Here is a 22,459-nt window from a genome sequence, read left to right on the forward strand (position 1 = left end):
ACCAGCTTTTGGTTGATGGGCTTGTTTATCGTCCATTTCCTTTTACACACATGCTGATGATGGCTCTTTCACAGGTGGCACCTCGCCCGCACAGTGGGAAGACATTACTGGAACTACTCCTCTCACCTTCTCGAATGACTGCGTCTCGTTCACTACCAACGTATCTGCCAGGTATTTGACTGAGATTTCAGTTTAAAGCGTCACACTTCTTTTTAAATCAGAAATAATGATCTAATGTATTTATTAGGGCTGTCAAAATTGACAAAAAACATTTTTTACGGCACTAATTTTATTAAGTTGTGATTATTGCAGCTAGCATTTCTATTTTACCTTTTTATTAAAAATAGAAATAAATAAATACAAAAAAGGCAAAATTAAAACCTTCAACGCAACACGCATTTATTCACAACATCCTTTCCTTACTCAGGTTTAAAAAAATTGTAATCAATAAACATTTGTTTTACTGATGTGCCAAGTCTCAAATCAAGCACCAAAAATCATTATTTATAGGAATTATATATTATAGGAATCAAATACATGATTAGTACAATATAGTATGGAGTTGATAGTTATCATTCTTCAAGATCATGAAATGCAAAAGAACAAGAGCAACATAGCTGGAAATATACTGAAAGTCAAAAGGTTTTGAACAATATATTTGATCAGTGAACCAACAGCTGGCTTCTTCTGGATTTTTGGGTTTTTTTTTTTAGTTAAACTATTTAAAAAGTCCTAAGCATTTAAAGCACACAGCATGTATTTGTCATTTGATATAAGCTCAGCTCGTTTAGCTGCCAAATGCCTTTGACATTAGAGCAAGCAGTCATTCAGAGTCCATTTAAGATAACACATATTTATCTATATTTAAGTTCACATTCTGCACCTGAAAAACTTTAACTGGGAGTTTATATGTAGTTTATACATGGTACCTTCTCTGGGATTTTACATTGAATGTAATTTTCAGTTTTCTCATGACTCAATGTGGACAGTGTCTTGCTTGTCTGTATCTAAATGTCAATTTTATATTGATATATATACAAATGCATACATTTTAAAGTGTGATGTAGAGTGTAAACCATGATGCAGACATCCGGCAATTAAAACCGTCCGTGTGGAAACATAGCAAAAGTTCCACTGTGTGTCCCGATGGTTTACGTAATTTAAAACACCATAATTACTTTAAAACATTTACAGGACTATTTAGACTTCATGCTCTGTGTTGAGACTGGTTACACTAATAATAATCATACATTTGCATAAAACATCCATATACTGTATGTCCATGCCCATGTTGATTAGAGTATTAAAAACCTGAAAAGTATTTATTTGAGGTACATTGTAAACAGATAATAATGGGCGATTATGTTGCGATTAATCATGGTTAAATATTTCAATCGATTGACAGCCCAAGTAGTTAAACATAGTATTTATACATATATATATATATATATATATATATATATATATATATATATATATATATATATATATATATATATATATATATATATATATATATATATATATTTTTTTTTTTTTTTCTTTCTTTCTTTCTTTCTTTCTTTCTTTTTTTTCTTTTAAGGTTCTGGCTTGCTGACTGCCATCAGATTCCAGAGACGGTAGCTTTGGCCACTCAGCTCTACAGGGAACTCATCTGTGTGCCCTACATGGCCAAGTTCGTAGTGTTCGCCAAGATGAACGACCATGTGGAATCTAATCTGCGATGCTTCTGCATGACAGATGACAAAGTGGACAAGACCCTGGAGCAGCAAGAGAACTTTGAGGAGGTGGCCAGAAGCAAAGACATTGAGGTTGGTCATCGAACAAAAACAACAAAATAGAGATCAGCGTTGCTCCTATTCCTATTGTATTGGAAGTGAGATCAATCACTTCAGGCTGCATATAAACCATATAAATTAAAAACCTACATTGCTACTGTTGGTTTTTTACAGGTTTTGGAAGGGAAGCCCATTTATGTGGACTGCTATGGCAATTTAACCCCTCTGATCAAAGCTGGACAGCAGCTGGTTCTTAACTTCTATGCATTTAAAGAGAACAGACTTCCATTCTGTGTAAAGGTAATATATTGTTTTTTTTTGTAAACTTAGTTTATATACAATACATACAAAATATAATTCCATAGAGCTTAGCATTTGCACTAAAGCGAGAAGAATTAGTTAGGCGCTATGGTCAAGGTTCTATGCAAAGCTCACATCTTTAATGTCTTATGCTTATCTACTCATTCTACACGTAACCGCCAAAGGTGAGGGACAACAGTCAAGAACCTTGTGGACGACTGTCCTTCCTCAGAGAGATTAAAAACGTAAAGGGGCTTCCTCAGACCGCTGTCTGTAATTTAAACATCACACTGCCTGCGCTCAAAAAGGTAAGGTTGAAATGATCCAGTCATCTGTGTCATATCATGTCATCTTCATACTCAGGAGAAGGTAGATCAGTGTTTGCAGCGATAAGGGATAAACTTGGTCAAAACTGCCTGAGTGTGTCTTTTATCTGTTTTGAGCTTCTCTCTGGTCTTTGCTGTGGCTATGGCTAACCAAATCAGAATTTTGATTTGGAACCATGCTTTGGCTGATGGTGCACAGGCTTATGCTTTTTTTTCCCAACAGTATATAATTTGTGGTTGCTTCCTGTATCTTTTCAGTTCATCTTTAATTTTCTGTTGCTGTTTCTTTGCTATGGCTTTGCGGTGGCTCTTTTTCTGTGTGCTCACAATCGCCCTTTTCACATCCTGATGTTTCTTACCCCTTGCTCTCCATTGCGTTATTCCCCGTTTCTGCAATGCATCTTGGGAACCAAAAGGATATGGACTCAGATCCTGATGAAGAGGTAATAGTCCTGTCCCCTCAGTTCCATGTGGTGTGCTGGTGATTCATTTGCTTTAGTTTCTAGGTTATTTGCTCTGTGAAACCACACATTGTGCAGCCTGTCATGGGGCTTTATTGTATGATTTTAAAATTTTGCATTGGCTTAACTCCATACACTGTAAGACCATATATATATTTCATATCATTGGCGAACTGCCATCATTTTTATTTACGCATCCGTGTACTCTGTCACAATGCATTAAAGATTGCCTATGGCTTAGATTAATGTTTTTTTATTTATTATTATAATTTTTTTTTATTTTTTTATGATTGTCACCTCAATTTTTAGATGCAAACTACATAATATGTGGAGTAAAAATAAAAGACAGAAAAACATGTTAGTCCATGTTTTATATTTTGATTAAATTATTATAATAACATGATCACAGTACAAACAATGAAAAAAGGTGTATCTTTCTCATCATTATCAGTATCAATCAACTTTTACTGCATAGTACCAATTGCCCCATATAGGAAGAAAAGCTTTTTTTTATTTTTAGGTGAATATACAACAGTTTAGCTAAAGTTTTATATATATATATATATATATATATATATATATATATATATATATATATATATATATATATATAAAATTTAATTTTATAAAGGCACAGTCAGACAATGTAATATAGTGAAGCCAGGTTACAAAATTCTGTGAGTAAATTAAAATTCTTAGCATAGCTTTACATCTAGGGCTAATAAGGGGGGGAATTTATAGGACCTTTTTGTTATTGTTGTTGCAGACTGAAAAGCCAGAACGACGTCATACCTTTGCATCTCTAGCCTTACGTAAGCGGTACAGCTATCTGACTGAGCCTGGATTGAGTGAGTGTGATATTTCATTAACATTCTTGGGAGGGTGAACATTTAGTAGTGTGTAACGTTAACATAAAAAAGCTAACATGTGACTAATATAGACTATTTACCAATTGAAAATGCAAATGTTATATCTGCACATTCTTGCCATGCATAACAAAGTCCTCATGCTTGTTCTATACAGTTTCCTTTTATTTTGCATGGGTTTTTTCGATGATATTTAAGTTGCTGTGCTGTGCCTGCTCATTTTGTTAGAAATTATTCACTGTCTCTGTTCTCTTCTCTTATTGACAAGAAAACAATGAAATGACCCATTAAATTTTTTTTGCCTTGACAAATTAAGTCATGAGTCTCCTCCTTTTTCATCCCCTCCTACAACTAGTATTGCTCCTTTTGGCTTTGTGATTGTGCGGAATCTTTCTTTATTTTTTTGACAGAAATGCATGGAGAGTCACAAACAGACTTTCTCTGAAATGCTCTCACAGTTTGCACTGAAATGCCTGTCACCAAGACTACTCAGTCCTGCATGACGAGTCATTATGGACCTAAGACCTACTCACTTAGCCTGCTTTTTGCAATAGTACAATTTGCTAAAGCACAGAAAGTAGGGTAGAATCTTTTTGTTTTGTTTAGTAATATTAATTTCTGGTTTGTCAGAATACCCGAATTTGGAATGAAACTGGTTTTTCCAAACAGATAAAAGGCACTTTTAGTAAAAATCAAGGTAGCCAGTAACAGGGGAATGTAGCACATCTAAAGTCAAAAGAGAAATTGTTTTCCTCTGGGTTCTCTGCATTTGTCTTGCCATTTTGAGGTTTGTTTTATTGTCTTGTTCATTATGTCGCAGTGTAATTTTATTTTGTTGTTGTTGCTTTGGGAGGGAGGGTCTTGTCAAAGTCATCTCCTTTGTTGGACTTATTTAAGTTATATTTTGTGTGCTGTTTGTGGACCATGGATCACAGTGAATCTTTTGGTTTTTTTGGCTTTTCATCATTCAGATCATTTGTACCACCATGAAAACATTGTTCTTCTTTCTGCTATGACAGCACCACTGACCAATTTTTTCCCTCTGGTCTTTCTGTTTCTCAACCATTTTTGTTGATTTTGTGTTGGATTTTAATTTGCCTGTTTAAAGAAACAGTTGAGCGAAGTACAACAAGAACACTGCCTGCTGGTTACCCTCACAAACCTGTCTTTTCAACAAGATCTTACCAGGCATGGTCGGCTGCTCCTGTTACCATCCCTGGGCAAACAAAATGTGGACTGGGTTCCCTCTCCAGCTCACCTTCCAACACACCATCTGCTTCGCCATTAAAGTCAGTCTGGTCAATAACCTCAGCTTCCCCACTCAAGTCAACCCTGGGAACCACAAATGCATCTCCTGTAAAGTCTGTTAGTGACATAGCATCACCCGTTAGAACATACAGATCTATCTCTTCACCCATAAAAACTGTTGTACAGCAAGGCCAATACCCTTCTCCAGTTTCTAGTAGTCTCATGTCTTCATCTTTTAAAACCGGCACAGATCCTGTGTCGATCAAGGGACTTGCTGCTTCATTGTCTTCAAGGCCTATCTCTGTAACAACAAATGGTTCTATACTCGATAGAGCATATGCCACAATGACCCCCCCTGATTCTCCAAAGTCAGCTGCAAATTTCTATAGTTCAAATTTGTCACTCCGATCAACCCTTACCTCCGCACCTACTGCAGCAACACCCACATTTAAAACCTTAACAAGTCTGTCATCTATGAAAACATCTCCAGATCGAGGTACAATCTCCAACGGGACAATTTTCTCATCTCTCTCTTCATCAGTTGGACCTACTGTTGCCTCTGCTGAAACAGTTCTTCTTAATGGATCTGTGTCACCAGTCAAATTCTCCTCGTATACTCCTTTATCACCCCGACTGCTCTCAGAAGGAACTAGCAGTTTGCAGGAGAGAATACAAGCTACAACACAAGCAGCTGCATCCAGTGTTAGTGCAGCTTTTTGTGAGGCTGAAAAAACTCTAATTGGCTATTCTACATCCGGCTATGACACAATAAAATCCATGCCATCTCCTCTGAGATCTAATGTGTCAAATTCAGTGTATGGTTCATATAGAGCCCCGGGTGCTTCTGGTACCCCACTTTCAACTAATACTATGACTGTGCCAGTTTTCTCACTAATGAACGTTCTCCCCGAGCCCCAAGAAAAGAAGATATCAGACACAATGTCAGCTGTACCTCAGACAACCAGTCAACCAACAACATTTACTTCCAGATCTAAACCCTCAAAACCTCAACTCTATATTCCTTCAGCAGCATTTAAGTCAGCCACTGCCTCGCAAATGTCATCAAGTCAAGATATTATGCGAGACGTGGCCGACATGAAAGAGGGTCTAATAAAAATGACTGCCATATTGCAAAATGATGCCACTAATGTATCGAAGACATATCAGTCCCAGGGTACCAGGGAATCTAAAATGGAAGATGAGGAACCTTTCAGTTTAGTTGAGAAAGTTAAAGAAGATCTTGTGAAAGTTAGTCAAATCCTTTCTAAGGATGTACTAGGTGAGACAAAGGTCTATACTAAGGACAAAGCCTCTGAGGATGAGTGGGAAGAGTTCTCTAAAGATGAAATAGAGGAAGCTCAACAGAGTGTTTTAAAACCCCTTCCCCCTTTTGAATCCACCCTACCAGTTAGGCCACAGTCGGTGCAAGACAAAGACCTGAATTTAGCCAAGGTGGTTGACTACTTAATGAATGACATTGGTGCTAGTTCACTTTCAAAAATTGCTGGTGAAAGAAGCAAATACAATGAAATGAAGGAGGGGGAGGAGAAGCAGAAACGTACATTCAAATCCGAGCATAAACTCAAAATGCCACCCCCAGGCATGCGCACCTCTCCTTCAGAGAAAGATTTATGCAAGTTAACTGATTCATACAGTGGTACAGATGCAATTTTGGAATCCCCTGATGACTTTTCCCATGATCAAGATAAAAGCCCACTTTCAGACAGTGGTTTTGAAACCCGAAGTGAAAAGACTCCTTCGGCTCCTCAAAGTGCGGAAAGCACAGGACCCAAACCTCTCTTTTCAGATGTCCCTATACCCCCAGTCATAACAGAAACCAGAACAGAGGTTGTTCATGTCATCAGAAGCTATGAACATCCCGAGGAGGCCTGTGAGCCCCTTATGGAAGAGGCTGCAGCATTACAGTCACCTGCTTGTATCGAACCCGAGTCTGCTGCTGGCTCGCTCAAAGACAAAGTCAAAGCCTTCCAGATGAAAGTCAGTTCTGAAGACGATTCTGTAATGAGCAAAAGTATGTGCCTGAAAGAGGAAACTCATATAACCACAACAACTAGAATGGTCTACCACAAACCCCAGTTAAAAGATGCAGGCTCTGACAGAATTGAAGAAACCATGTCAGTTCGAGACATAATGAAAGCTTTTCAGTCAGGAAGAGACCCTTCCAAAGAACTGGCTGGTCTGTTTGAACACAAGGCTAATAAGGATTCTATCAAAGGAGATGAATTAACACCACGGTTCCTTGACAAGGACACAAAGCCTAAAGTTGAAAGAATAATTGAGGTTCACATAGAAAAGGGCAACACAACAGACCCGACAGAAGTAATAATCAGAGAGACAAAGAAACACCCTGAGTATGTATGCAAAAGCAGCCGTGGTCTAAGGGAATTCTCTAACAGAATAGAGGGTGATTTTGGGCGCTGCAAGAAGACGAATTATTTACTGCTGAGGAAACAGTGCCCTCTTTTTTAGAGAGCTCTAGAGTCAATACACCTGTTTCTCAAGAGGAGGAGAGTCGACCCAGTTCTGCTCAGTTAATTGCTGATGACTCATATAAAGCTTTTAAACTTCTAAGCCAGCAGTCAATTGAATATCATGACGATGAACTGTCCGAGCTGAGGGGAGAGTCATATAGGTTTGCTGAGAAAATGCTTCTTTCAGAGAAATTAGATGCTTCACAGTCTGACGTTGAAGATTCAGTCATTAACCAGGGAAATGGCAACGCTACTGATTTGGGAGCAGAAGGATTTTATGACCCCAAAAAAGAATCCATTTTTAGGTCAGCAAGGGACACATCTGACAAATTTTTCCATAAAGATCAATATGATAAACTGACGGTGTTGCACTATACAACAGAACCTGGCAGCCCCAAGCATACAGTCAGGATGCGTTTCACCCAAGACAGGCAAGACAGAAACAGAGAGAAACTTATATATGAAGATCGTGTGGACCAAACTGTTAAAGAGGCAGAAGAAAAGTTAAGTGAAGTTTCACAGTTTTTTAGAGACAAAACAGAAAAGCTGAATGATGAGCTTCAATCCCCTGAGAAAAAGCTTTCAGTTAGAGACTTTAGAGAGACACGGTCAGGCCCAAGCTCAGTGTGCAGTAGTCCTCAGAAAACAAAGCAGAAAACTGAGGTCAGCTCAGAGGAATGGGATAAGGGGAAACAGAAACTGTTTGGGAGCATGCATGAAAGAAAAAGCACTAGTTTGCCAAGCAGCCCAGAGAGGCGTGTGCAGTCATGCTTAAACGAGGACAAATCAAAACAGGAAAACAGTGCTTGGCAGTCGCAGCCTGGTGAAATTTCTCCCCCAGTTCAAGTAAAGACTTCCAGAGTGAGCTCTGTTAGGCTTAAATTTGAAACAGAGGTCCAAAATCAAGATAAAAGTATGCCAAGTGCACAATCAAAACCACCTGTAAAGAAGCTTCAAGAAAGTAAGTTACCAGTGTATCAATTTTTTGCAGGCTCAAAAGCTTCCAATGTAGATTCCACAGAGGAAGGAAAGCCTCTGAACAAATCTACAGAGAGTGATAAAAGTAAACTGACCTCCGGGCAATTTGGCATTGCGTCATTTTCCTCAGAAACACCAGACAACATTTTTAGCAAGCCACAGTTTGATAAGGTCAGCAAGCCAAAAGACACAGAGGAACCTAGTGACAGCAATAAAATTCGAACTAGTGAAAGTGTTAAGGAACAAATCCATAGTATTGATAAGCAGAGCACAATTGGTATAGATCTTAAGGGGCAACAATTAAAAAATGAGTTACTTGTAAAGGAGATAAAATCAGATGTGACTTCAAAAAAACCATCTAGACAGTGAGGATGCACAAATGAAGACTCTTAAAAAAAAGATCCTGGAATCACAAATTCCTGTACGAATGCCCTCTGGTCTCCCTGATGCTGACCAAGCAAAGAAAACAAAACAAGATACAGTTGTTAAACAATCAGAAAAGAGCCCATCACAAATACCTACCTTAGCTAAAACAAGAGTTCAGGGTCGCTCAGAAATGTCTAGGGATGAGGCTGTAACAAAGATATGTCAGGGTTCTGTAGAGGGAGGTGGTTCAGGGAACTACAATGACACTAGTGGAGTGGAAAAGGTTACTACAGTCACCACCAGAGAAAGTTTCAAAGGACTGAAAACGTTACCTGTTTATGTAAGTGTACAAGTGGGAAAGCAGGGTGAGAAAGATTTAGCAGGAGGGCCAAATGGATCTGTTAGAAAAATAGTCGGTTCAGAGAGCCGAACAGTTTACACAGTCAAACAGAGACAGCCAACTTCCCCTCAGGGAAGCCCAGATGACGACACATTAGAACAAATATCTTTTCTTGATAGCTCTGGAAAAAGTCCCATGACCCCAGAAACACCGAGCTCTGAGGAAGTCAGTTATGATCTTACATCAAGAACCCCTGAATGTTTCATGGCATTTATACCAGGCAGTGCTAGTCCAATAGCTGAAGTCTCAGAAGAATCCGAGGATTCAGAGCAGGGCAAAGCGTTTACATGTAAGGAACCTGCCCCAGAAAAACTCATAGACACCACTCCAGACAGCAGAAGTCAGGATACCAGGCAGACAAGTAAAGACAAACGAGTTGCCTACATAGAGTTTCCTCCTCCCCCTCCCTTGGACTCTGATTCATCACAAACAGAGAAAAAAGGGTCTACGCCATCTGTAGAGATTGACACTGATATGATGGAGGTGAACCTCCAGGAGGAGCATGATAAGCATCTACTTGCTGAGCCCATAATTAGAGTTCAGCCTCCATCACCTGTGCCTCCAGGAGCTAATGACAGTGACTCAAGTGATGATGAATCAGTATTTCAGCCCATTCCTGTAAAGAAATATACCTTTAAAATTGAAGAGCAGGACCACGAAAAGGAATCCAAACCCAAAAAGAATGAGAGAAATGACAATCATAAAGAACCAGGTGTAAATGGTAATGGCAAAGCAGAGGATAATGACTATGAACAAAATGGCAATGATCAGTCTATTACAGACTGCTCAATAGCAACAACTGCTGAGTTCTCCCATGACACAGATGCCACAGAGATCGATTCTCTGGATGGATATGACTTTCAGGATGAGGATGATGGCCTTAATGAACAAGATGTAAAACCATTTGGATTTTCCAATGACAACAGGAAAGACATTTGGGCATCAGAAAGCATGCTTAGGCCAAGTGACCGTTCTTTCAGCCAAAGCAAACTAGAAGTAATCGAAGAGGAATCACCAACAGAGGAGTACAAAAAGGCAAAAACAAAGACTGATCCTGTTGATAAAAAAGGCGAAAATGGAAAAGAATATGAAATGGACAAAAGACAATCCAAAGAAGAAGGACTGTCTGACACTTACTTTAGCTACAAGCTTGAGGAAGAGTTTAATACTCCATTCAAAACAATTGCAACAAAAGGCTTGGACTTTGATCCTTGGTCAAGTAAAGGAGGAGATGATGAAGTTGTCGATGCTAGAATTAAAGATGACGAGCCCAAGCCTTTTGGGCTAGCTATAGACGAGAAGTCCCAAGCGACTACCCCTGACACGACTCCTGCGAGAACTCCAACCGATGAAAGCACACCGACTAGTGAACCTAACCCGTTTCCCTTCCATGAAGGGAAGATGTTTGAGATGACCCGCAGTGGTGCAATTGACATGAGCAAACGGGATTTTGTTGAAGAGAGACTGCAGTTTTTCCAGATTGGTGAGCATTTATATGGACGGAGACCTGGGAATAAAAGGGAAGGGGTCACAAATCCAAATGTAGTCACATCACAACCACCACAGCAAGTAGAGCATGCACAGGTTAAGATGGATAACAGCTCAGTAATATCATACAATATCATTCAGATTTGTGCTGATCGCTCGGACACTCCATCTCATGACAACATTATGGAGCCACCCTCATATTCAGAAGTCAGTTCTAATTTGTGTTCCTCTTTTAAGATAGGAGTCAAAGACACTTCTGGTGAGAATAAGGATTTGGTGTGTATGGACTGGGACAGTTTTACACTTAAAACCTCACTAGCTTCAGATGGCCTCAAACCAGTAACAAGTACAGAAAGCCAATTCGAGCAAGGGACAGATTTATCCAAGACAGAAAAGACATGTATCCAGACACAAAACTGCAATAATAATAACAGTCTTCAGGTCTCCAGTGTTGTAAATAAGTACATGCAATACAGAACTATAGAACAGGATCAGCAGTCACATCCCGAGTCCAGCTACTCTAAGCATATTCCAGAGGATTTACTCAAAACAGACTCAGACTTAGTGAGAGAAAAGAGCTCCAATTTGAACAAGGCAAATGTAATTCCACAATGCCATGAACAAAGTGCCGCGAACAAAGAAAACTTAATTCCACAGTTCGAAAATGATAAAAGAAAGCCGCTGAAGTCTAGGTTGCCGATACTGGAACGCCGTTCAACAAAACCATGTAGCAGTGCAGGTTTAAGTTTACGGCTGTTGAACAAAGAAATCAAAGCATTGCCCAGCAAAAGACTAGATCCATTCACGGTTGTGAAGCCGATATCTCGCATCCCAGTGTTGAAGGTTAAAAAAGAGACTTTTAGTCCTTCTTCAGTAGCAAAATGTAGGGCAAACACATTAGTGAAAGAGAAAAAAAGAGCTCAGGGATTAGTAGGTAAACGTACACCCAAGAAAGACTCTCCAAGCACATCAAAAAGTATAAAAAGCCAGAAGCAGGTGCAGGCCGTGGGCAAAAGTGCTAACGCGAAGGCTAGTGAAACAGTAAAACTTGTGGACCGCCATGCCAATGAAGACAAAAAGATGCAGGGAGATGATAAGGATGAAGAAAGGAGCACATCCAGGAGCACATCTTTGTCAGAAGCATCCCAGCCCTCCACTACATCCAGGTCTGCTAGAGACGTGAGAGCAGAGGTTGAGCAGGCCGGCAGAGACAGGAGGAGGAGGAGGAGTAAGAGGACGGGTGGAAGTGAAGGCAGTCAGGGTGCTGGGTCTCAAGTGGCCCCCGGCGTGGAAATCGAGCCTAGTTTGTAAAATTTTCCACTTGTATGATCTTAGTTGCATGAACCATTGTGACTGCTTGTGGCGTGATTTAACTGTAGATGTATTTTCTATCATTCTTTCATCCTTCTCTCTTTGTGTACATGTGTCTCTTGTTATGATTTCACTCTATATGATGTAGCCAGGTTTATTGTAGCATGCTTATGTCAGAGGGGGTGCTGGACAGATTATCACCTATGCAAAGTGTTAAGTAGCTTGTATGAATTATTTGACTTTTGGTCATACGCAGAAACATTAGAAGCATTTGAAACAATTGTCCATTGTTCATTTGTGAGTTGTGTTCATCATCATGTATTCAGTGAGGTATTTTTTTTATTTTTTTCCATATAGTTTTTCACTCTAAGAAGAATTATAGATTAGTAGCAAATTATTCTTTGCAAACTTACTAATTTTAACACCACTGACAAATTATTAACCAGATGAATTAAAACATAGCATTTGTCCTCTTTTCTCCTCAACATATCCAAACTTTAGTTAATTTTGGGGGTAAAGGTTATACCAATATATTATATATTTATTTTCATTTCCATTAGGTTTAATTGGATTTGCTATTGTTATGTATTTACTAATTGCATTTTTTTAACTAATAGGCCCTCAAAGTCCTTGCGAGAGGACAGACCTGCGAATGGCTATAGTGGCTGATCATCTTGGCCTCAGCTGGACAGGTAAGAGAGAAAATTCTAAGCAGTGTTTCTGTCTAAAGAATGGAAAAATGTCTTCTGAGTGGTAGAGCAGTGTTTAGGATGTTGGACTCATGATTGTATAGTAGTGTATGGAATCCCATTACCATCCTACCAATGCTGGGCCCTTGAGTTGACTGCTCAACAGCTCAGGTGTATAAATGAGATAATTGTAGGTCAATTTGGAAACTGGTGTCTACCATATGCCATAGATGTTGCTCATTTAACTTTTCTATATTTAAGCTTTCATGAGTATTTGGCAGTAGCGGTACCATCTGCACTCTCCTGACCCTCCTGCACTGCAGTACTATGTACAGGCGTCTGAAAAAGAGACAGACCGGTAATGTATTTTTACTGTGTTGCAGAGCTGGCCAGGGAAATGGATTTCTCGGTTGACGAGATAAATCACATCCGTGTAGAGAACCCAAACTCGTTGACAGCACAAAGTTTCATGCTATTAAAGAAATGGGTCAGCAGAGACGGTAAAAATGCAACAAGTAAGTTGTATTGTATTCTTTTCTTTTTGCTAGATGGTAAACAGCAGGGTATGTTACATTTGAACTTCAGATAGATACCACACATCCACAATAAGCAGCTAAATATCGCCTGGGCAAAAATCTTTGCGCTATTCCATATTATTATATATACAATTTATCCAGCTGCTTCTTTCAGAGTGGCTGCTCTGTAAAAGACTGCCATTCATGCCCAAACTTCAAACTGACTGTACTGAATATTACCAATGAATCTACAATTCCACTTGGTTTCTGTATGAGTTCTGAAACTAAGTGTATTTCTTTTCTATTTTTTTAGCGGATGCCTTAACCGCAGCACTGACAAAGATCAATCGGATGGATATTGTGACATTGCTGGAAGGGCCAATATTTGATTATGGTAACATTTCAGGCACAAGGTGTTTTGCAGATGATAACGCAGTTTTCCGGGATCAGGCTGATGGTAAAGTTTAGCCCCATCTAGCTGAACTCTATTTCTCCTTTTCTTTCTTTCTTGAATTTTTGCCGAAGTAGGAAAATGAAATCATAAAGGCTAAACACTTACAGAACTAAAATCCAAATCCAAATTCCGATTTTGATTGCACCTGATTCACGTTTTAAATCCACAAAGGTTATTTGTATCTCCAAATTATTTATGCTGCTCCTAAGTCAAACCGGTGCGACTAACCAGCGTTGGGCAGTGTGATATGATTGTGTTTAACTGTATGGATTGGTATAATGCATGCAGTAATAAATATTAAAACTTAATCCCATCTTTGTGGAATGAGACATCATTATTCGGCTATTAAAACTTCTGACTAAATGGCTTTCGAATTTTATAATTGCCCATGTCTGCTTTATAAATTGTGTGTTATATGGTGGGATTAACATTTGGTTCATGCTAAACTTACATAACCATTATGTTTATATGTATATACGATATTCAGAACAAAACCTGCGATGCTGAAATTGTGCAAATTCTTCGATACATGAAAACATAATGATAGCTACATCGCTTATCTGTAACATGCATGCTTTGACAGGCTTTGTTCTACTCTTTCCAATAAGAACAACAGCTATCTTGCAATCTCATCTAGCTCTTCTGATAGCATGGTGGAATGTATGCTTTGTTGGTGCCTGTAGAGCTTGATTGTTTTCTAATATCCCAGCCTCTGAACCTTCCTGCTAGAGTGCCTTCTTTTAGTCTTCTGCAAAACCAGACCCGCTACTCTTCAAGCCACATGCCCGCTCCCAAGGCGACACCTCTGTGCATTTGAGCAACACTCTTGGCATAGCCGCAACTGTCTCCTCTTTCGCTACCTAGTTTCGTAAATGCACTCATAATGCTAACTCTAGCTGCAGCTCCATACTCACTGTCAGCTCAACCCTGCAACATTTGCAAACTCTGAACTGCTAGCTTTCATTGTACTAATATTCACAATTAACACTGCATTGTCATTCTTTTCCAAACTTCACCCTAAGGTGTCCTTGACTTTTCCCGGGTGTCCCCTCTTCATCATTCTGTGCCTCCTTACCTGTTATAACTGTGTTATCTGTTTGCAATATTCCGGTGCTGTCTTGTTTTTTCTTTTCACTCCACTGATAATTCATCATTCCTACATGGAAGAGCCACAGTGTTTATGTGACCCGCACCCTCATTCAAATCTATATTGGTTCATTAATCTAATACCTATCATATAATTGTTTTGCCATGTAATATGTCTTTCATTTCAAAATCATTACCATTGTTCCATTTTGTGTTGATTTTATGTGTTTATTTAAAAAAAAAAAAAAAAAAAAAAACTCACAAAGCTGTTGAACCCGGTAGATGCATTTTGGTGTTGTGGTGTTGCATGCACCTCAGTCCTGCTGTGTTGTATTACTCAGGTTTCCACGACATCAGTATGGAGCTGCAGAGTCCCTCAGTGTTTTCCTATGAACCCCCCACCCCCCTCCGCCATGATGATTTCTTTAGTGAGGATGGTAGTGTAGACTCACCTGGTAAAACCCTTGTCAGACCCAATGAACTGTCCTTGGCAACCACCTCCAGGGATGCACTCTCCTCCAGTGCAGCACCCCCTACTGTGGTAGCTGAGGATACCTCAATAGGTGGCAGGGGGTCCTATAGTCGAGAAGGGGGCTCGACTGAAGACGACCTGGAGCTTCCTGGCAGTGATGAGGCATCTAAACATCCAGAAGTATTTACGGAATTCGCTGTCCAAGAGCAAGAGGTTCCTCCCAGTGGGGCCTATGGGGCAAGAGAAAGTGGCAGGTCTGGTTTTGAAGAGGAAGAGGAGGAAGCGATGGCACAGGAGAAGCCCAAGTCACTTTTTGAAGGCACTAACTTGGAGGAAGGCTCAGAAAATGAGATAAGCAAAGAAAAAGTGCAGGCAGATCTCTCACAAATGGAACAGGCAGAAAAAGAGATGTCTTGGATTTCAGGGCTGCAAGAAGGACTATCCAGTTTAAGCCAGGAGGTCGCCGCTTCGGTTCTGCATGCTGAAACACAAATGCAGCAGGACAGGAGGTGAGATTTATCAACTTTCCAGTTTTATAGATTAAAAACTACATCCTCTAACGAGGCCCTCACTTCCACAAACCAGGCACCATTGGACAAGCTCATGACCTATCTTTAATCTCTTTTTAGCCAAAAGCCAACATCCACTCCTTCTGTGCTGCAAGCTGAAAGACAGAACGGGGATCATACAGAGCTCCAGGCCCAAGCTAGCTCACTGCATGAGCCCCAGGAACCACCTAGTAAGGTGAAAGGAAAAAGCAGCAGGGACTCTGAGAAAATTGATAGGATCCACCCAGATGATGCCACCTCTGGGCAGGGCACCATGGAAGAGGAAACAGCAGAGCCAAAAGCTAAGGTATTGTCATTATTCAATTGAATTAAACAGAGAAACCCAGAACACTGAACACTTTAGAGATTTTATAGAGCCCAATCACAGAAGGTAATTTATGCCTCCAAAATAACATGGTTTCATGGTTTGGAGTTTGTGGTTAGGTTTTTAAGTCTTAACACAATTTTATTTCACTGCTTTTGGAAGCCAACCTTGAGACCGAGGTAGAACAGTAGCCTAAATTAAAGTGTTCTTTTTTTATTTTATTAAAACATAAATAAGGGCTCTGGGCCAACCAAAATATACTGAACTGCTTTCAGCAAGGAGCACATAAAGACAATGACTCCAGTTCTGATGAGGAACACACAGTCACCACCAGGGTGTATCGGCGGAGGGTGATTCTGAAGGTATTTGATGTTACAAGTGCAGGGTGTGCAGTGGTCTTTGTGTGTGCTCATATTTATGTATGTGTGGGCATGGAGTGATTACTTTTCTATTATAAAAATTTCTTCATAGGTTATCATCTTTATAACTTTTCATCATTTAACTTACTTTTCTTAAAGCTATTCTGTTTTACCATTCTGTAGACTTTTATTTGCATCATCTGAAGATAAAGGGGAAAAAAAAGATGAATTCAGACAGGAAAAAATTCTCCAGATTTAAATCTCTTATGTTTAAAGTAATTAGGATTGTTGCACTAAAAATTCTGTCTACAACATTTATTTCAAGAAGAAAAGATTACATTGACCTTTATTGTAAGCACTTGTTGCATAGTTCAATTGAACTTGTCCATTAGTTGGTCACATGACCATTAAATGTTGTATTGTTGGCTGTACCTAAAACTCACAGGACAAGGCTCATCTATATTCAGGGTTTCTGCATCTAAAAGTCTTATAAAGTCTTGAATATAAAAAATTTTGGTCTTAAATTATTTTAAACAGGCCTTACTTTTTCGATGTCCATGTAACGCTTCTTCTAACGCTCATTGAAATGCTTCTGCAGCACTTTAGAATGTTTTTGTTTGTTAGTTTCTGTGGTAAAACCAAATAGGACCAACAGCCAATCAGCTTTCTGTTATTGGCGCGAATCTGTGTCTTGAACCACAGAACAGATTTTATTTTTTAGCAATGGGGAAGTGCAAGTTTAAAGAAAAATAAATTTGGAGCTGGTTAAGGCTGGTTGCTAACAACTTACCGTATTTTCCGGACTATAAGCCGCTACTTTTTTCCCACGCTTTGAACCCCACGGCTTAAACAACAAAGCGGCTAATAAATGGATTTTTCCTTGGTTTTTCCCTGTTTCACAAGCTTCAAGACAAAAAACTGAGCACCAAAACATTAGACCAACGGAATTGCCGAACGGGTTCAGGTGAACCAATGAAACTCTTTATATTAAATCAGATGCGCTCCCACTGAATCGGGCCGCACCACATCATAAATATGGATGAGGTTCCTCTGATGTTTGACCTGCCGCTCACTCGGACTGTCAACAGGAAATGCGAATCATTCGTCACGTTGAAAACAACCGGTCATGAAAAAACACACTTCACCTGTGTTCTGAGCTGCACGGCATGGGGAGAAAAGATTCACCGATGGTGATTTTTAAACGCACGACGATGCCAAAAAGAAAAACTAGAAATAGTTGTGAAAGGAAGGAGGAAGACAGCAAACAATGACTTTCTTGGTAGGCTACTGTTTAGATACAAGCAGTGTAACAGACACTGTCTTTCGTTAAAGCCTGTGTAAAGTTCATTAGTTTCATTGTAGACACCTGCTGTGTTTTTCAACTCTATCCATGGCTTATTTTCTGTGAAACCAGAAGACCTTACAGCTGAAAATTCCAGATCACTTACTGCTTTACGGAACTGCTTGTAGCTTGCACAAGTCTGCGTGACTGTATGCGCATGTCCGTGCTTACTAATACACAATTAAGTCTGTTTATGCGTCTTCCTCTATAGGGTGATCAGGCCAAAAACATTCCTGGCGAGTCAGTCACAGAGGAGCAGTTCACAGATGAAGAGGGAAACATTGTCACCCGAAAAGTAACCAATTAGCCATTTGTCACATTTCCGCTCTCCATTTGTGTATATATTAATGTGTCAATCCTTCAATATTCATCTGCGTGAGTGTGAGAAGCGCGTTGTATTGCATGACTTACTAGCCTCTCTCTCAGGTCATCCGGAAAGTGGTGCGTCGTGTGCCTGGGAAAGATGAAAAAGGCAAGAAGAAGAGAAGCAGGCACTCCAGACAGGCCGCTAGGGCCGAGGAGCGTGCTGCTGAAGAAGAAGAGGGGCCATCTAAAAGCCCTGAGTGCATAAGCGAAACCTCTGAGGTTGGGAAGGTGTGCTGTGTGCAGGCTTGATTTCCACTGGAGTTGTAAAAAAAAAAAATGCTTGCGTGTGACTCGCTTGTTGTGACATCTAAGACTTGGATGCTTGTGTGGACAGATTGTGAACAAAAGAGTCAGAGCATTCCCATCACCAAGTGGCTCACAGTGTTGCATTTAACACCTTTTTTTTTTTTGTTTGAGTATTAGAGTTCAATTTGTGCTATCTGCTTGAGTGTGTTGCTATTCTTTCAAGGTTGTTGTGGGGTTTTTTTTACAAGCTTGCATTCCAGGAAACGATTCCGCGTCCTAACCTATCGTGGACGAGCAGGATTTCAGATTCTAGTTGTCTCACCATATCTTTCTTTCTCTTTTAGGTCAGAGAGGGGGACAAGAAGAAAGACGCGAGACAAAAAGGGAAAAAGAGCCAATCGTAACAGTCGTGTGTGCTATCTGGTACGTTAATGTCCCAGAGTTTGCTCCCATTTAATGCATAAAGACCAGCTGAACGTCCACAATGCTTTGTAACATTTCCATTTCTTTCCAGCACAAGTCATAATGCTGTACAGGCCACCACATTGTTCTTTGGCAAACAGCACAATGACCTGATCACTAGAGAATTCTTTGAAGGCTGTGTGCTCACCATGCAACCAGCCAGATACATGTTTGTCATAAAACACAACCGATTAAAGAATATCCAAAGCTCAGTATTTAGTGTACAAACAACTGCTAATCATGTACTTTGTAGCAAGAAAATGTTTAAATGGTAACACAATCAGTTGATAGAATGTAGTCAAGTGAAAGGCATGACGTCGCAGGGAGTTTTTCCTTGAACGTGTCCCCTCTATCTTGCTGACCAGAGATCCACATCTACATCCGGATTCCTGTAAAGCATTGTGACGCTGTTTAAAAAGGTCTATACAAACGACACGGACATTCATTTAACTGGCCCGCTCTTATTTCTCTTTGCTAGAGATCTGAACTTGTTTCATCATTGTTTTCCTGAGGAAAAAGGATCACTGGAAACGCAACGCAGGAGACCCGGGCAGGAGATGCGTCTGCAGCCTTTACATAAACGCATGGTTTTTAGGACGAGGACTTTATGATTTCGCATGAGCATGGAAAAACTCCAACTTCCTGTCAACGACACAAAGCATACGATCGGTGCCGGGAAATGACACGTTAGCTCGAGACGGTTGACGGCACGAAGCTTCTTCTGCGCCTTATGTTGGAGGAGTGCCGATGATTAAAAACAAAACAAAGAAACGCCATTGAAGAATTTCCATGACCAAAGATGGTACACAAAAAAAAAGGAGCATTGTGGACTGACAGAAATTGAAGAACATGTCTTTGAATACACTCACCTTAAATGTTTTTTTTCTCCCCCACTCTCGGACTAGCGTCGGGCTGTATAATGCTTTTTTAAAAAAATCCTGTACATACACCAGAACTGTATAAATTCTAAAAGTAGCTCACACAAATGTGAATGCACTGGCAAGAAAGAGTCACAGTGTGTGTTGGAATGAAACGAAATGAATGCTGATAATTAATTTCAACTTTAAATAAATAAAAATAAATAAAAAACATCGGGGAGGGGAAGGGGGAACTCCACAGGTACTTGTAATTACACAAAAAAAAGAACTTTTTACACAAGTTTGCTTGATTTGAACAAAGTACTTTTTCTTTCTAAGCATACCACAATGTCTCAATAACGGCAAAACAGACATAGCAGCAGTTGTGTTAAAAAAAAAAGATTTTACTCAGAATACTAATATTTTGATGCATGTGATTCACCTTATTATAATTTTTTGGGGGATTTGTTTCCTATCTACATAACCAGAAGTGTGATAAATGTTCTATCTGTGTGCACACTCATAGCCTTGGTATTTGTCACTGATACTGTTTTATAATGACACCACTGTACCACAACAGACTATACAGGAAGTAAACCGGACATGATCGAAATGCAAAGTTCTCACAGCGAAATGTTTGGTATGCTATGCAGTCATGGAAAAGCTCGGCGTGTGAGAACGAGAGAGAGAGAGAGCTGATCATGCCTTAAACTGGCACACCGTTAACTTTTAACCGGTCTCATGTGTATTGGCACTAAGACGTCTTTCTGTACGCCAATCATTTGTAACCATTCTAACAGTGTATTACTAGTTTCCAAGGCTGCTGTGGTTATAAGGGGCATTTTTTTATTTGGGTTTGGTGAAATATTTCCTTATGTTGAATATACTCAAAAAGAGAGAGAGAGAAAGAGAGAGAGAGAGAGAGAGAGAGAGAGAGAGAGAGAGAGAGAACCTTCAGGTATTCATTGAATGATCTGGTAACAAACTTGTATGAGAAACCATACACTGGATGATTGAATTAATTATTTAAGCATAAAAATAAATTGTGTTCAAAATCTGAAAAGCTTGCTTCGTTTGAACTTTTATCTGCATGTATAAAAATCCACACACATCATTTACCCTTCTGTTCGCTGAAGGCAAAGGATGGCAAATGATCACGTCACATACGAGTTGTGTATTACATCATGTGTCCAAATTGTAAGACTTCAATACCACTTAAAAGACACCTTGCAGATTTTCTGTACTATATATTTCAAGTTCTTTTTTATTTACATTACACTAATATAAGGCGGTCACAGAAAATGATTGGGATTACTTTTTTTTTATGGCTTTCTGCAATGCTATTCTACGGTGCCCTCCACTAATATTGCCACTCTTGGTGAAAACGTTATATGGCAAAAAGTTTCGGGACCCTGATTAAGATATAAGATAATACAGTGTGTTACAGAAATCCTAAGAGGGCATGCATTATAAATATTTTTCTGTATTGTTTTCTCACGTGATTTTTTTGCGATCACGACTTAATTTTAACTCCGAGTTTTCTCGCCGGTTATGGTTATTATCCATGACTCTAGAACATGCTCTTATGCCGAATACAAAGAAAAAATTAAGTACTGATCATGAGGAAACAATGTTTATGTCAAGATCACTATAAAATTAAGTCATGATAATGAGAAAACAACATTTATGTCGGGATCATGAGAAAACAAGAAGAGGAATATTTTAATGCGAGGCCTCTTAGGACAGAATGTGACTGTATAAGTTGCTATATGAAAAGTTAAGCCGACTGTGCAACCTCAGACTTACCAGCATACAGGGAAGTGCCAATGTGCAGCGATCACATCAAATTTAATCCACAGGACCCATCAAATTATTACCATTTCAGAAGAGTTGTCAGACTATTGATGAAAAGTGTACACTATATAATTCAGTTTATAAACTGAAAAGATGTGTAAAATCAATATTTTGGCTAAAAATTGGAATACATGATGTTGGTTTTTATAAGGCTCTAGGTTACTATGTCATAAGGTTGGTGGACTTAAGCCCTAGTATTGCCAAGCTGCCACTCTTGGCCCCTTGAGCAAGGCTCTTAATCCTCTAGGGGTGCTGTATCATGGCTGACCCCAGCTTCCTAACATCACTGGTATATGTGTGGGAAGAATTTTACTATGCGGTAGTGTCTTTGTGACAAGTAAAAAGACTCTTACTTACTCTGATATATCCAAAGTGTGCACTTCACCAAAACATTTTTGTTAATGTGAATATTTCACAGGCAAAAGAAACCTATTTCTTAACCACATGCTGGGCCTTTGAGGGACTGTGACAGATGTGCCAGAAGCAACTCTCAAACATCATAATATGCTTGAGAAGTTAGAAACTCCATGAAGATGTGGTAGGGTGTCGTGGTGCTAATAACTGCAGTGTTTTTGACACATTACCCAGCAGTCTTTTAAGAATGATGAGTATTTCAGGCAAGGCATCAAATGTAGTCGATGAGCAGCATTTAATTAAAGACATAAAAGGACCTGTATTAACTTTTGCGCACAGTTTCCTGGAATTAAAGGCCACAGTTTTTAGTTGGCAATTCATTACAAGGATCCAAACTCACAGGTACTGATGACCTAGCTGGGAGTGCATCTATCCATGTGGAACACCCGATCTGATTGGAAGGTAACAGCTTTTCTGCTGCAACTTTATACCCTGTTAAATAGATCAAGAGAAACG

At 39.5% G+C, this 22,459-nt stretch overlaps 1 protein-coding gene across 1 annotated transcript in view; it reads left to right on the top strand.

The window, feature by feature from the left end:
* The window catches only part of ank3b (ankyrin 3b), a 102,723-nt gene extending 81,925 nt beyond the window's left edge, over positions 1–20,798 (top strand). The window contains 19 exon segments of the mRNA XM_046853623.1: positions 75–171; positions 1,583–1,811; positions 1,953–2,078; positions 2,264–2,386; positions 2,821–2,847; positions 3,632–3,713; positions 4,840–7,410; positions 7,413–8,800; positions 8,802–10,698; positions 12,632–12,706; positions 13,087–13,218; positions 13,532–13,675; positions 15,100–15,739; positions 15,860–16,085; positions 16,379–16,465; positions 18,016–18,099; positions 18,231–18,398; positions 18,761–18,839; positions 19,357–20,798. Of these exon segments, the coding sequence (XP_046709579.1) occupies positions 75–171; positions 1,583–1,811; positions 1,953–2,078; positions 2,264–2,386; positions 2,821–2,847; positions 3,632–3,713; positions 4,840–7,410; positions 7,413–8,800; positions 8,802–10,698; positions 12,632–12,706; positions 13,087–13,218; positions 13,532–13,675; positions 15,100–15,739; positions 15,860–16,085; positions 16,379–16,465; positions 18,016–18,099; positions 18,231–18,398; positions 18,761–18,820 (8,156 nt within the window). The 3' untranslated portion in view covers positions 18,821–18,839; positions 19,357–20,798.
* The last annotated feature ends 1,661 nt before the right edge of the window (positions 20,799–22,459 follow it).

This window comes from Silurus meridionalis, chromosome 7 (genome assembly GCF_014805685.1).
Source record: "Silurus meridionalis isolate SWU-2019-XX chromosome 7, ASM1480568v1, whole genome shotgun sequence".
Classification (NCBI taxonomy): domain Eukaryota; kingdom Metazoa; phylum Chordata; class Actinopteri; order Siluriformes; family Siluridae; genus Silurus; species Silurus meridionalis.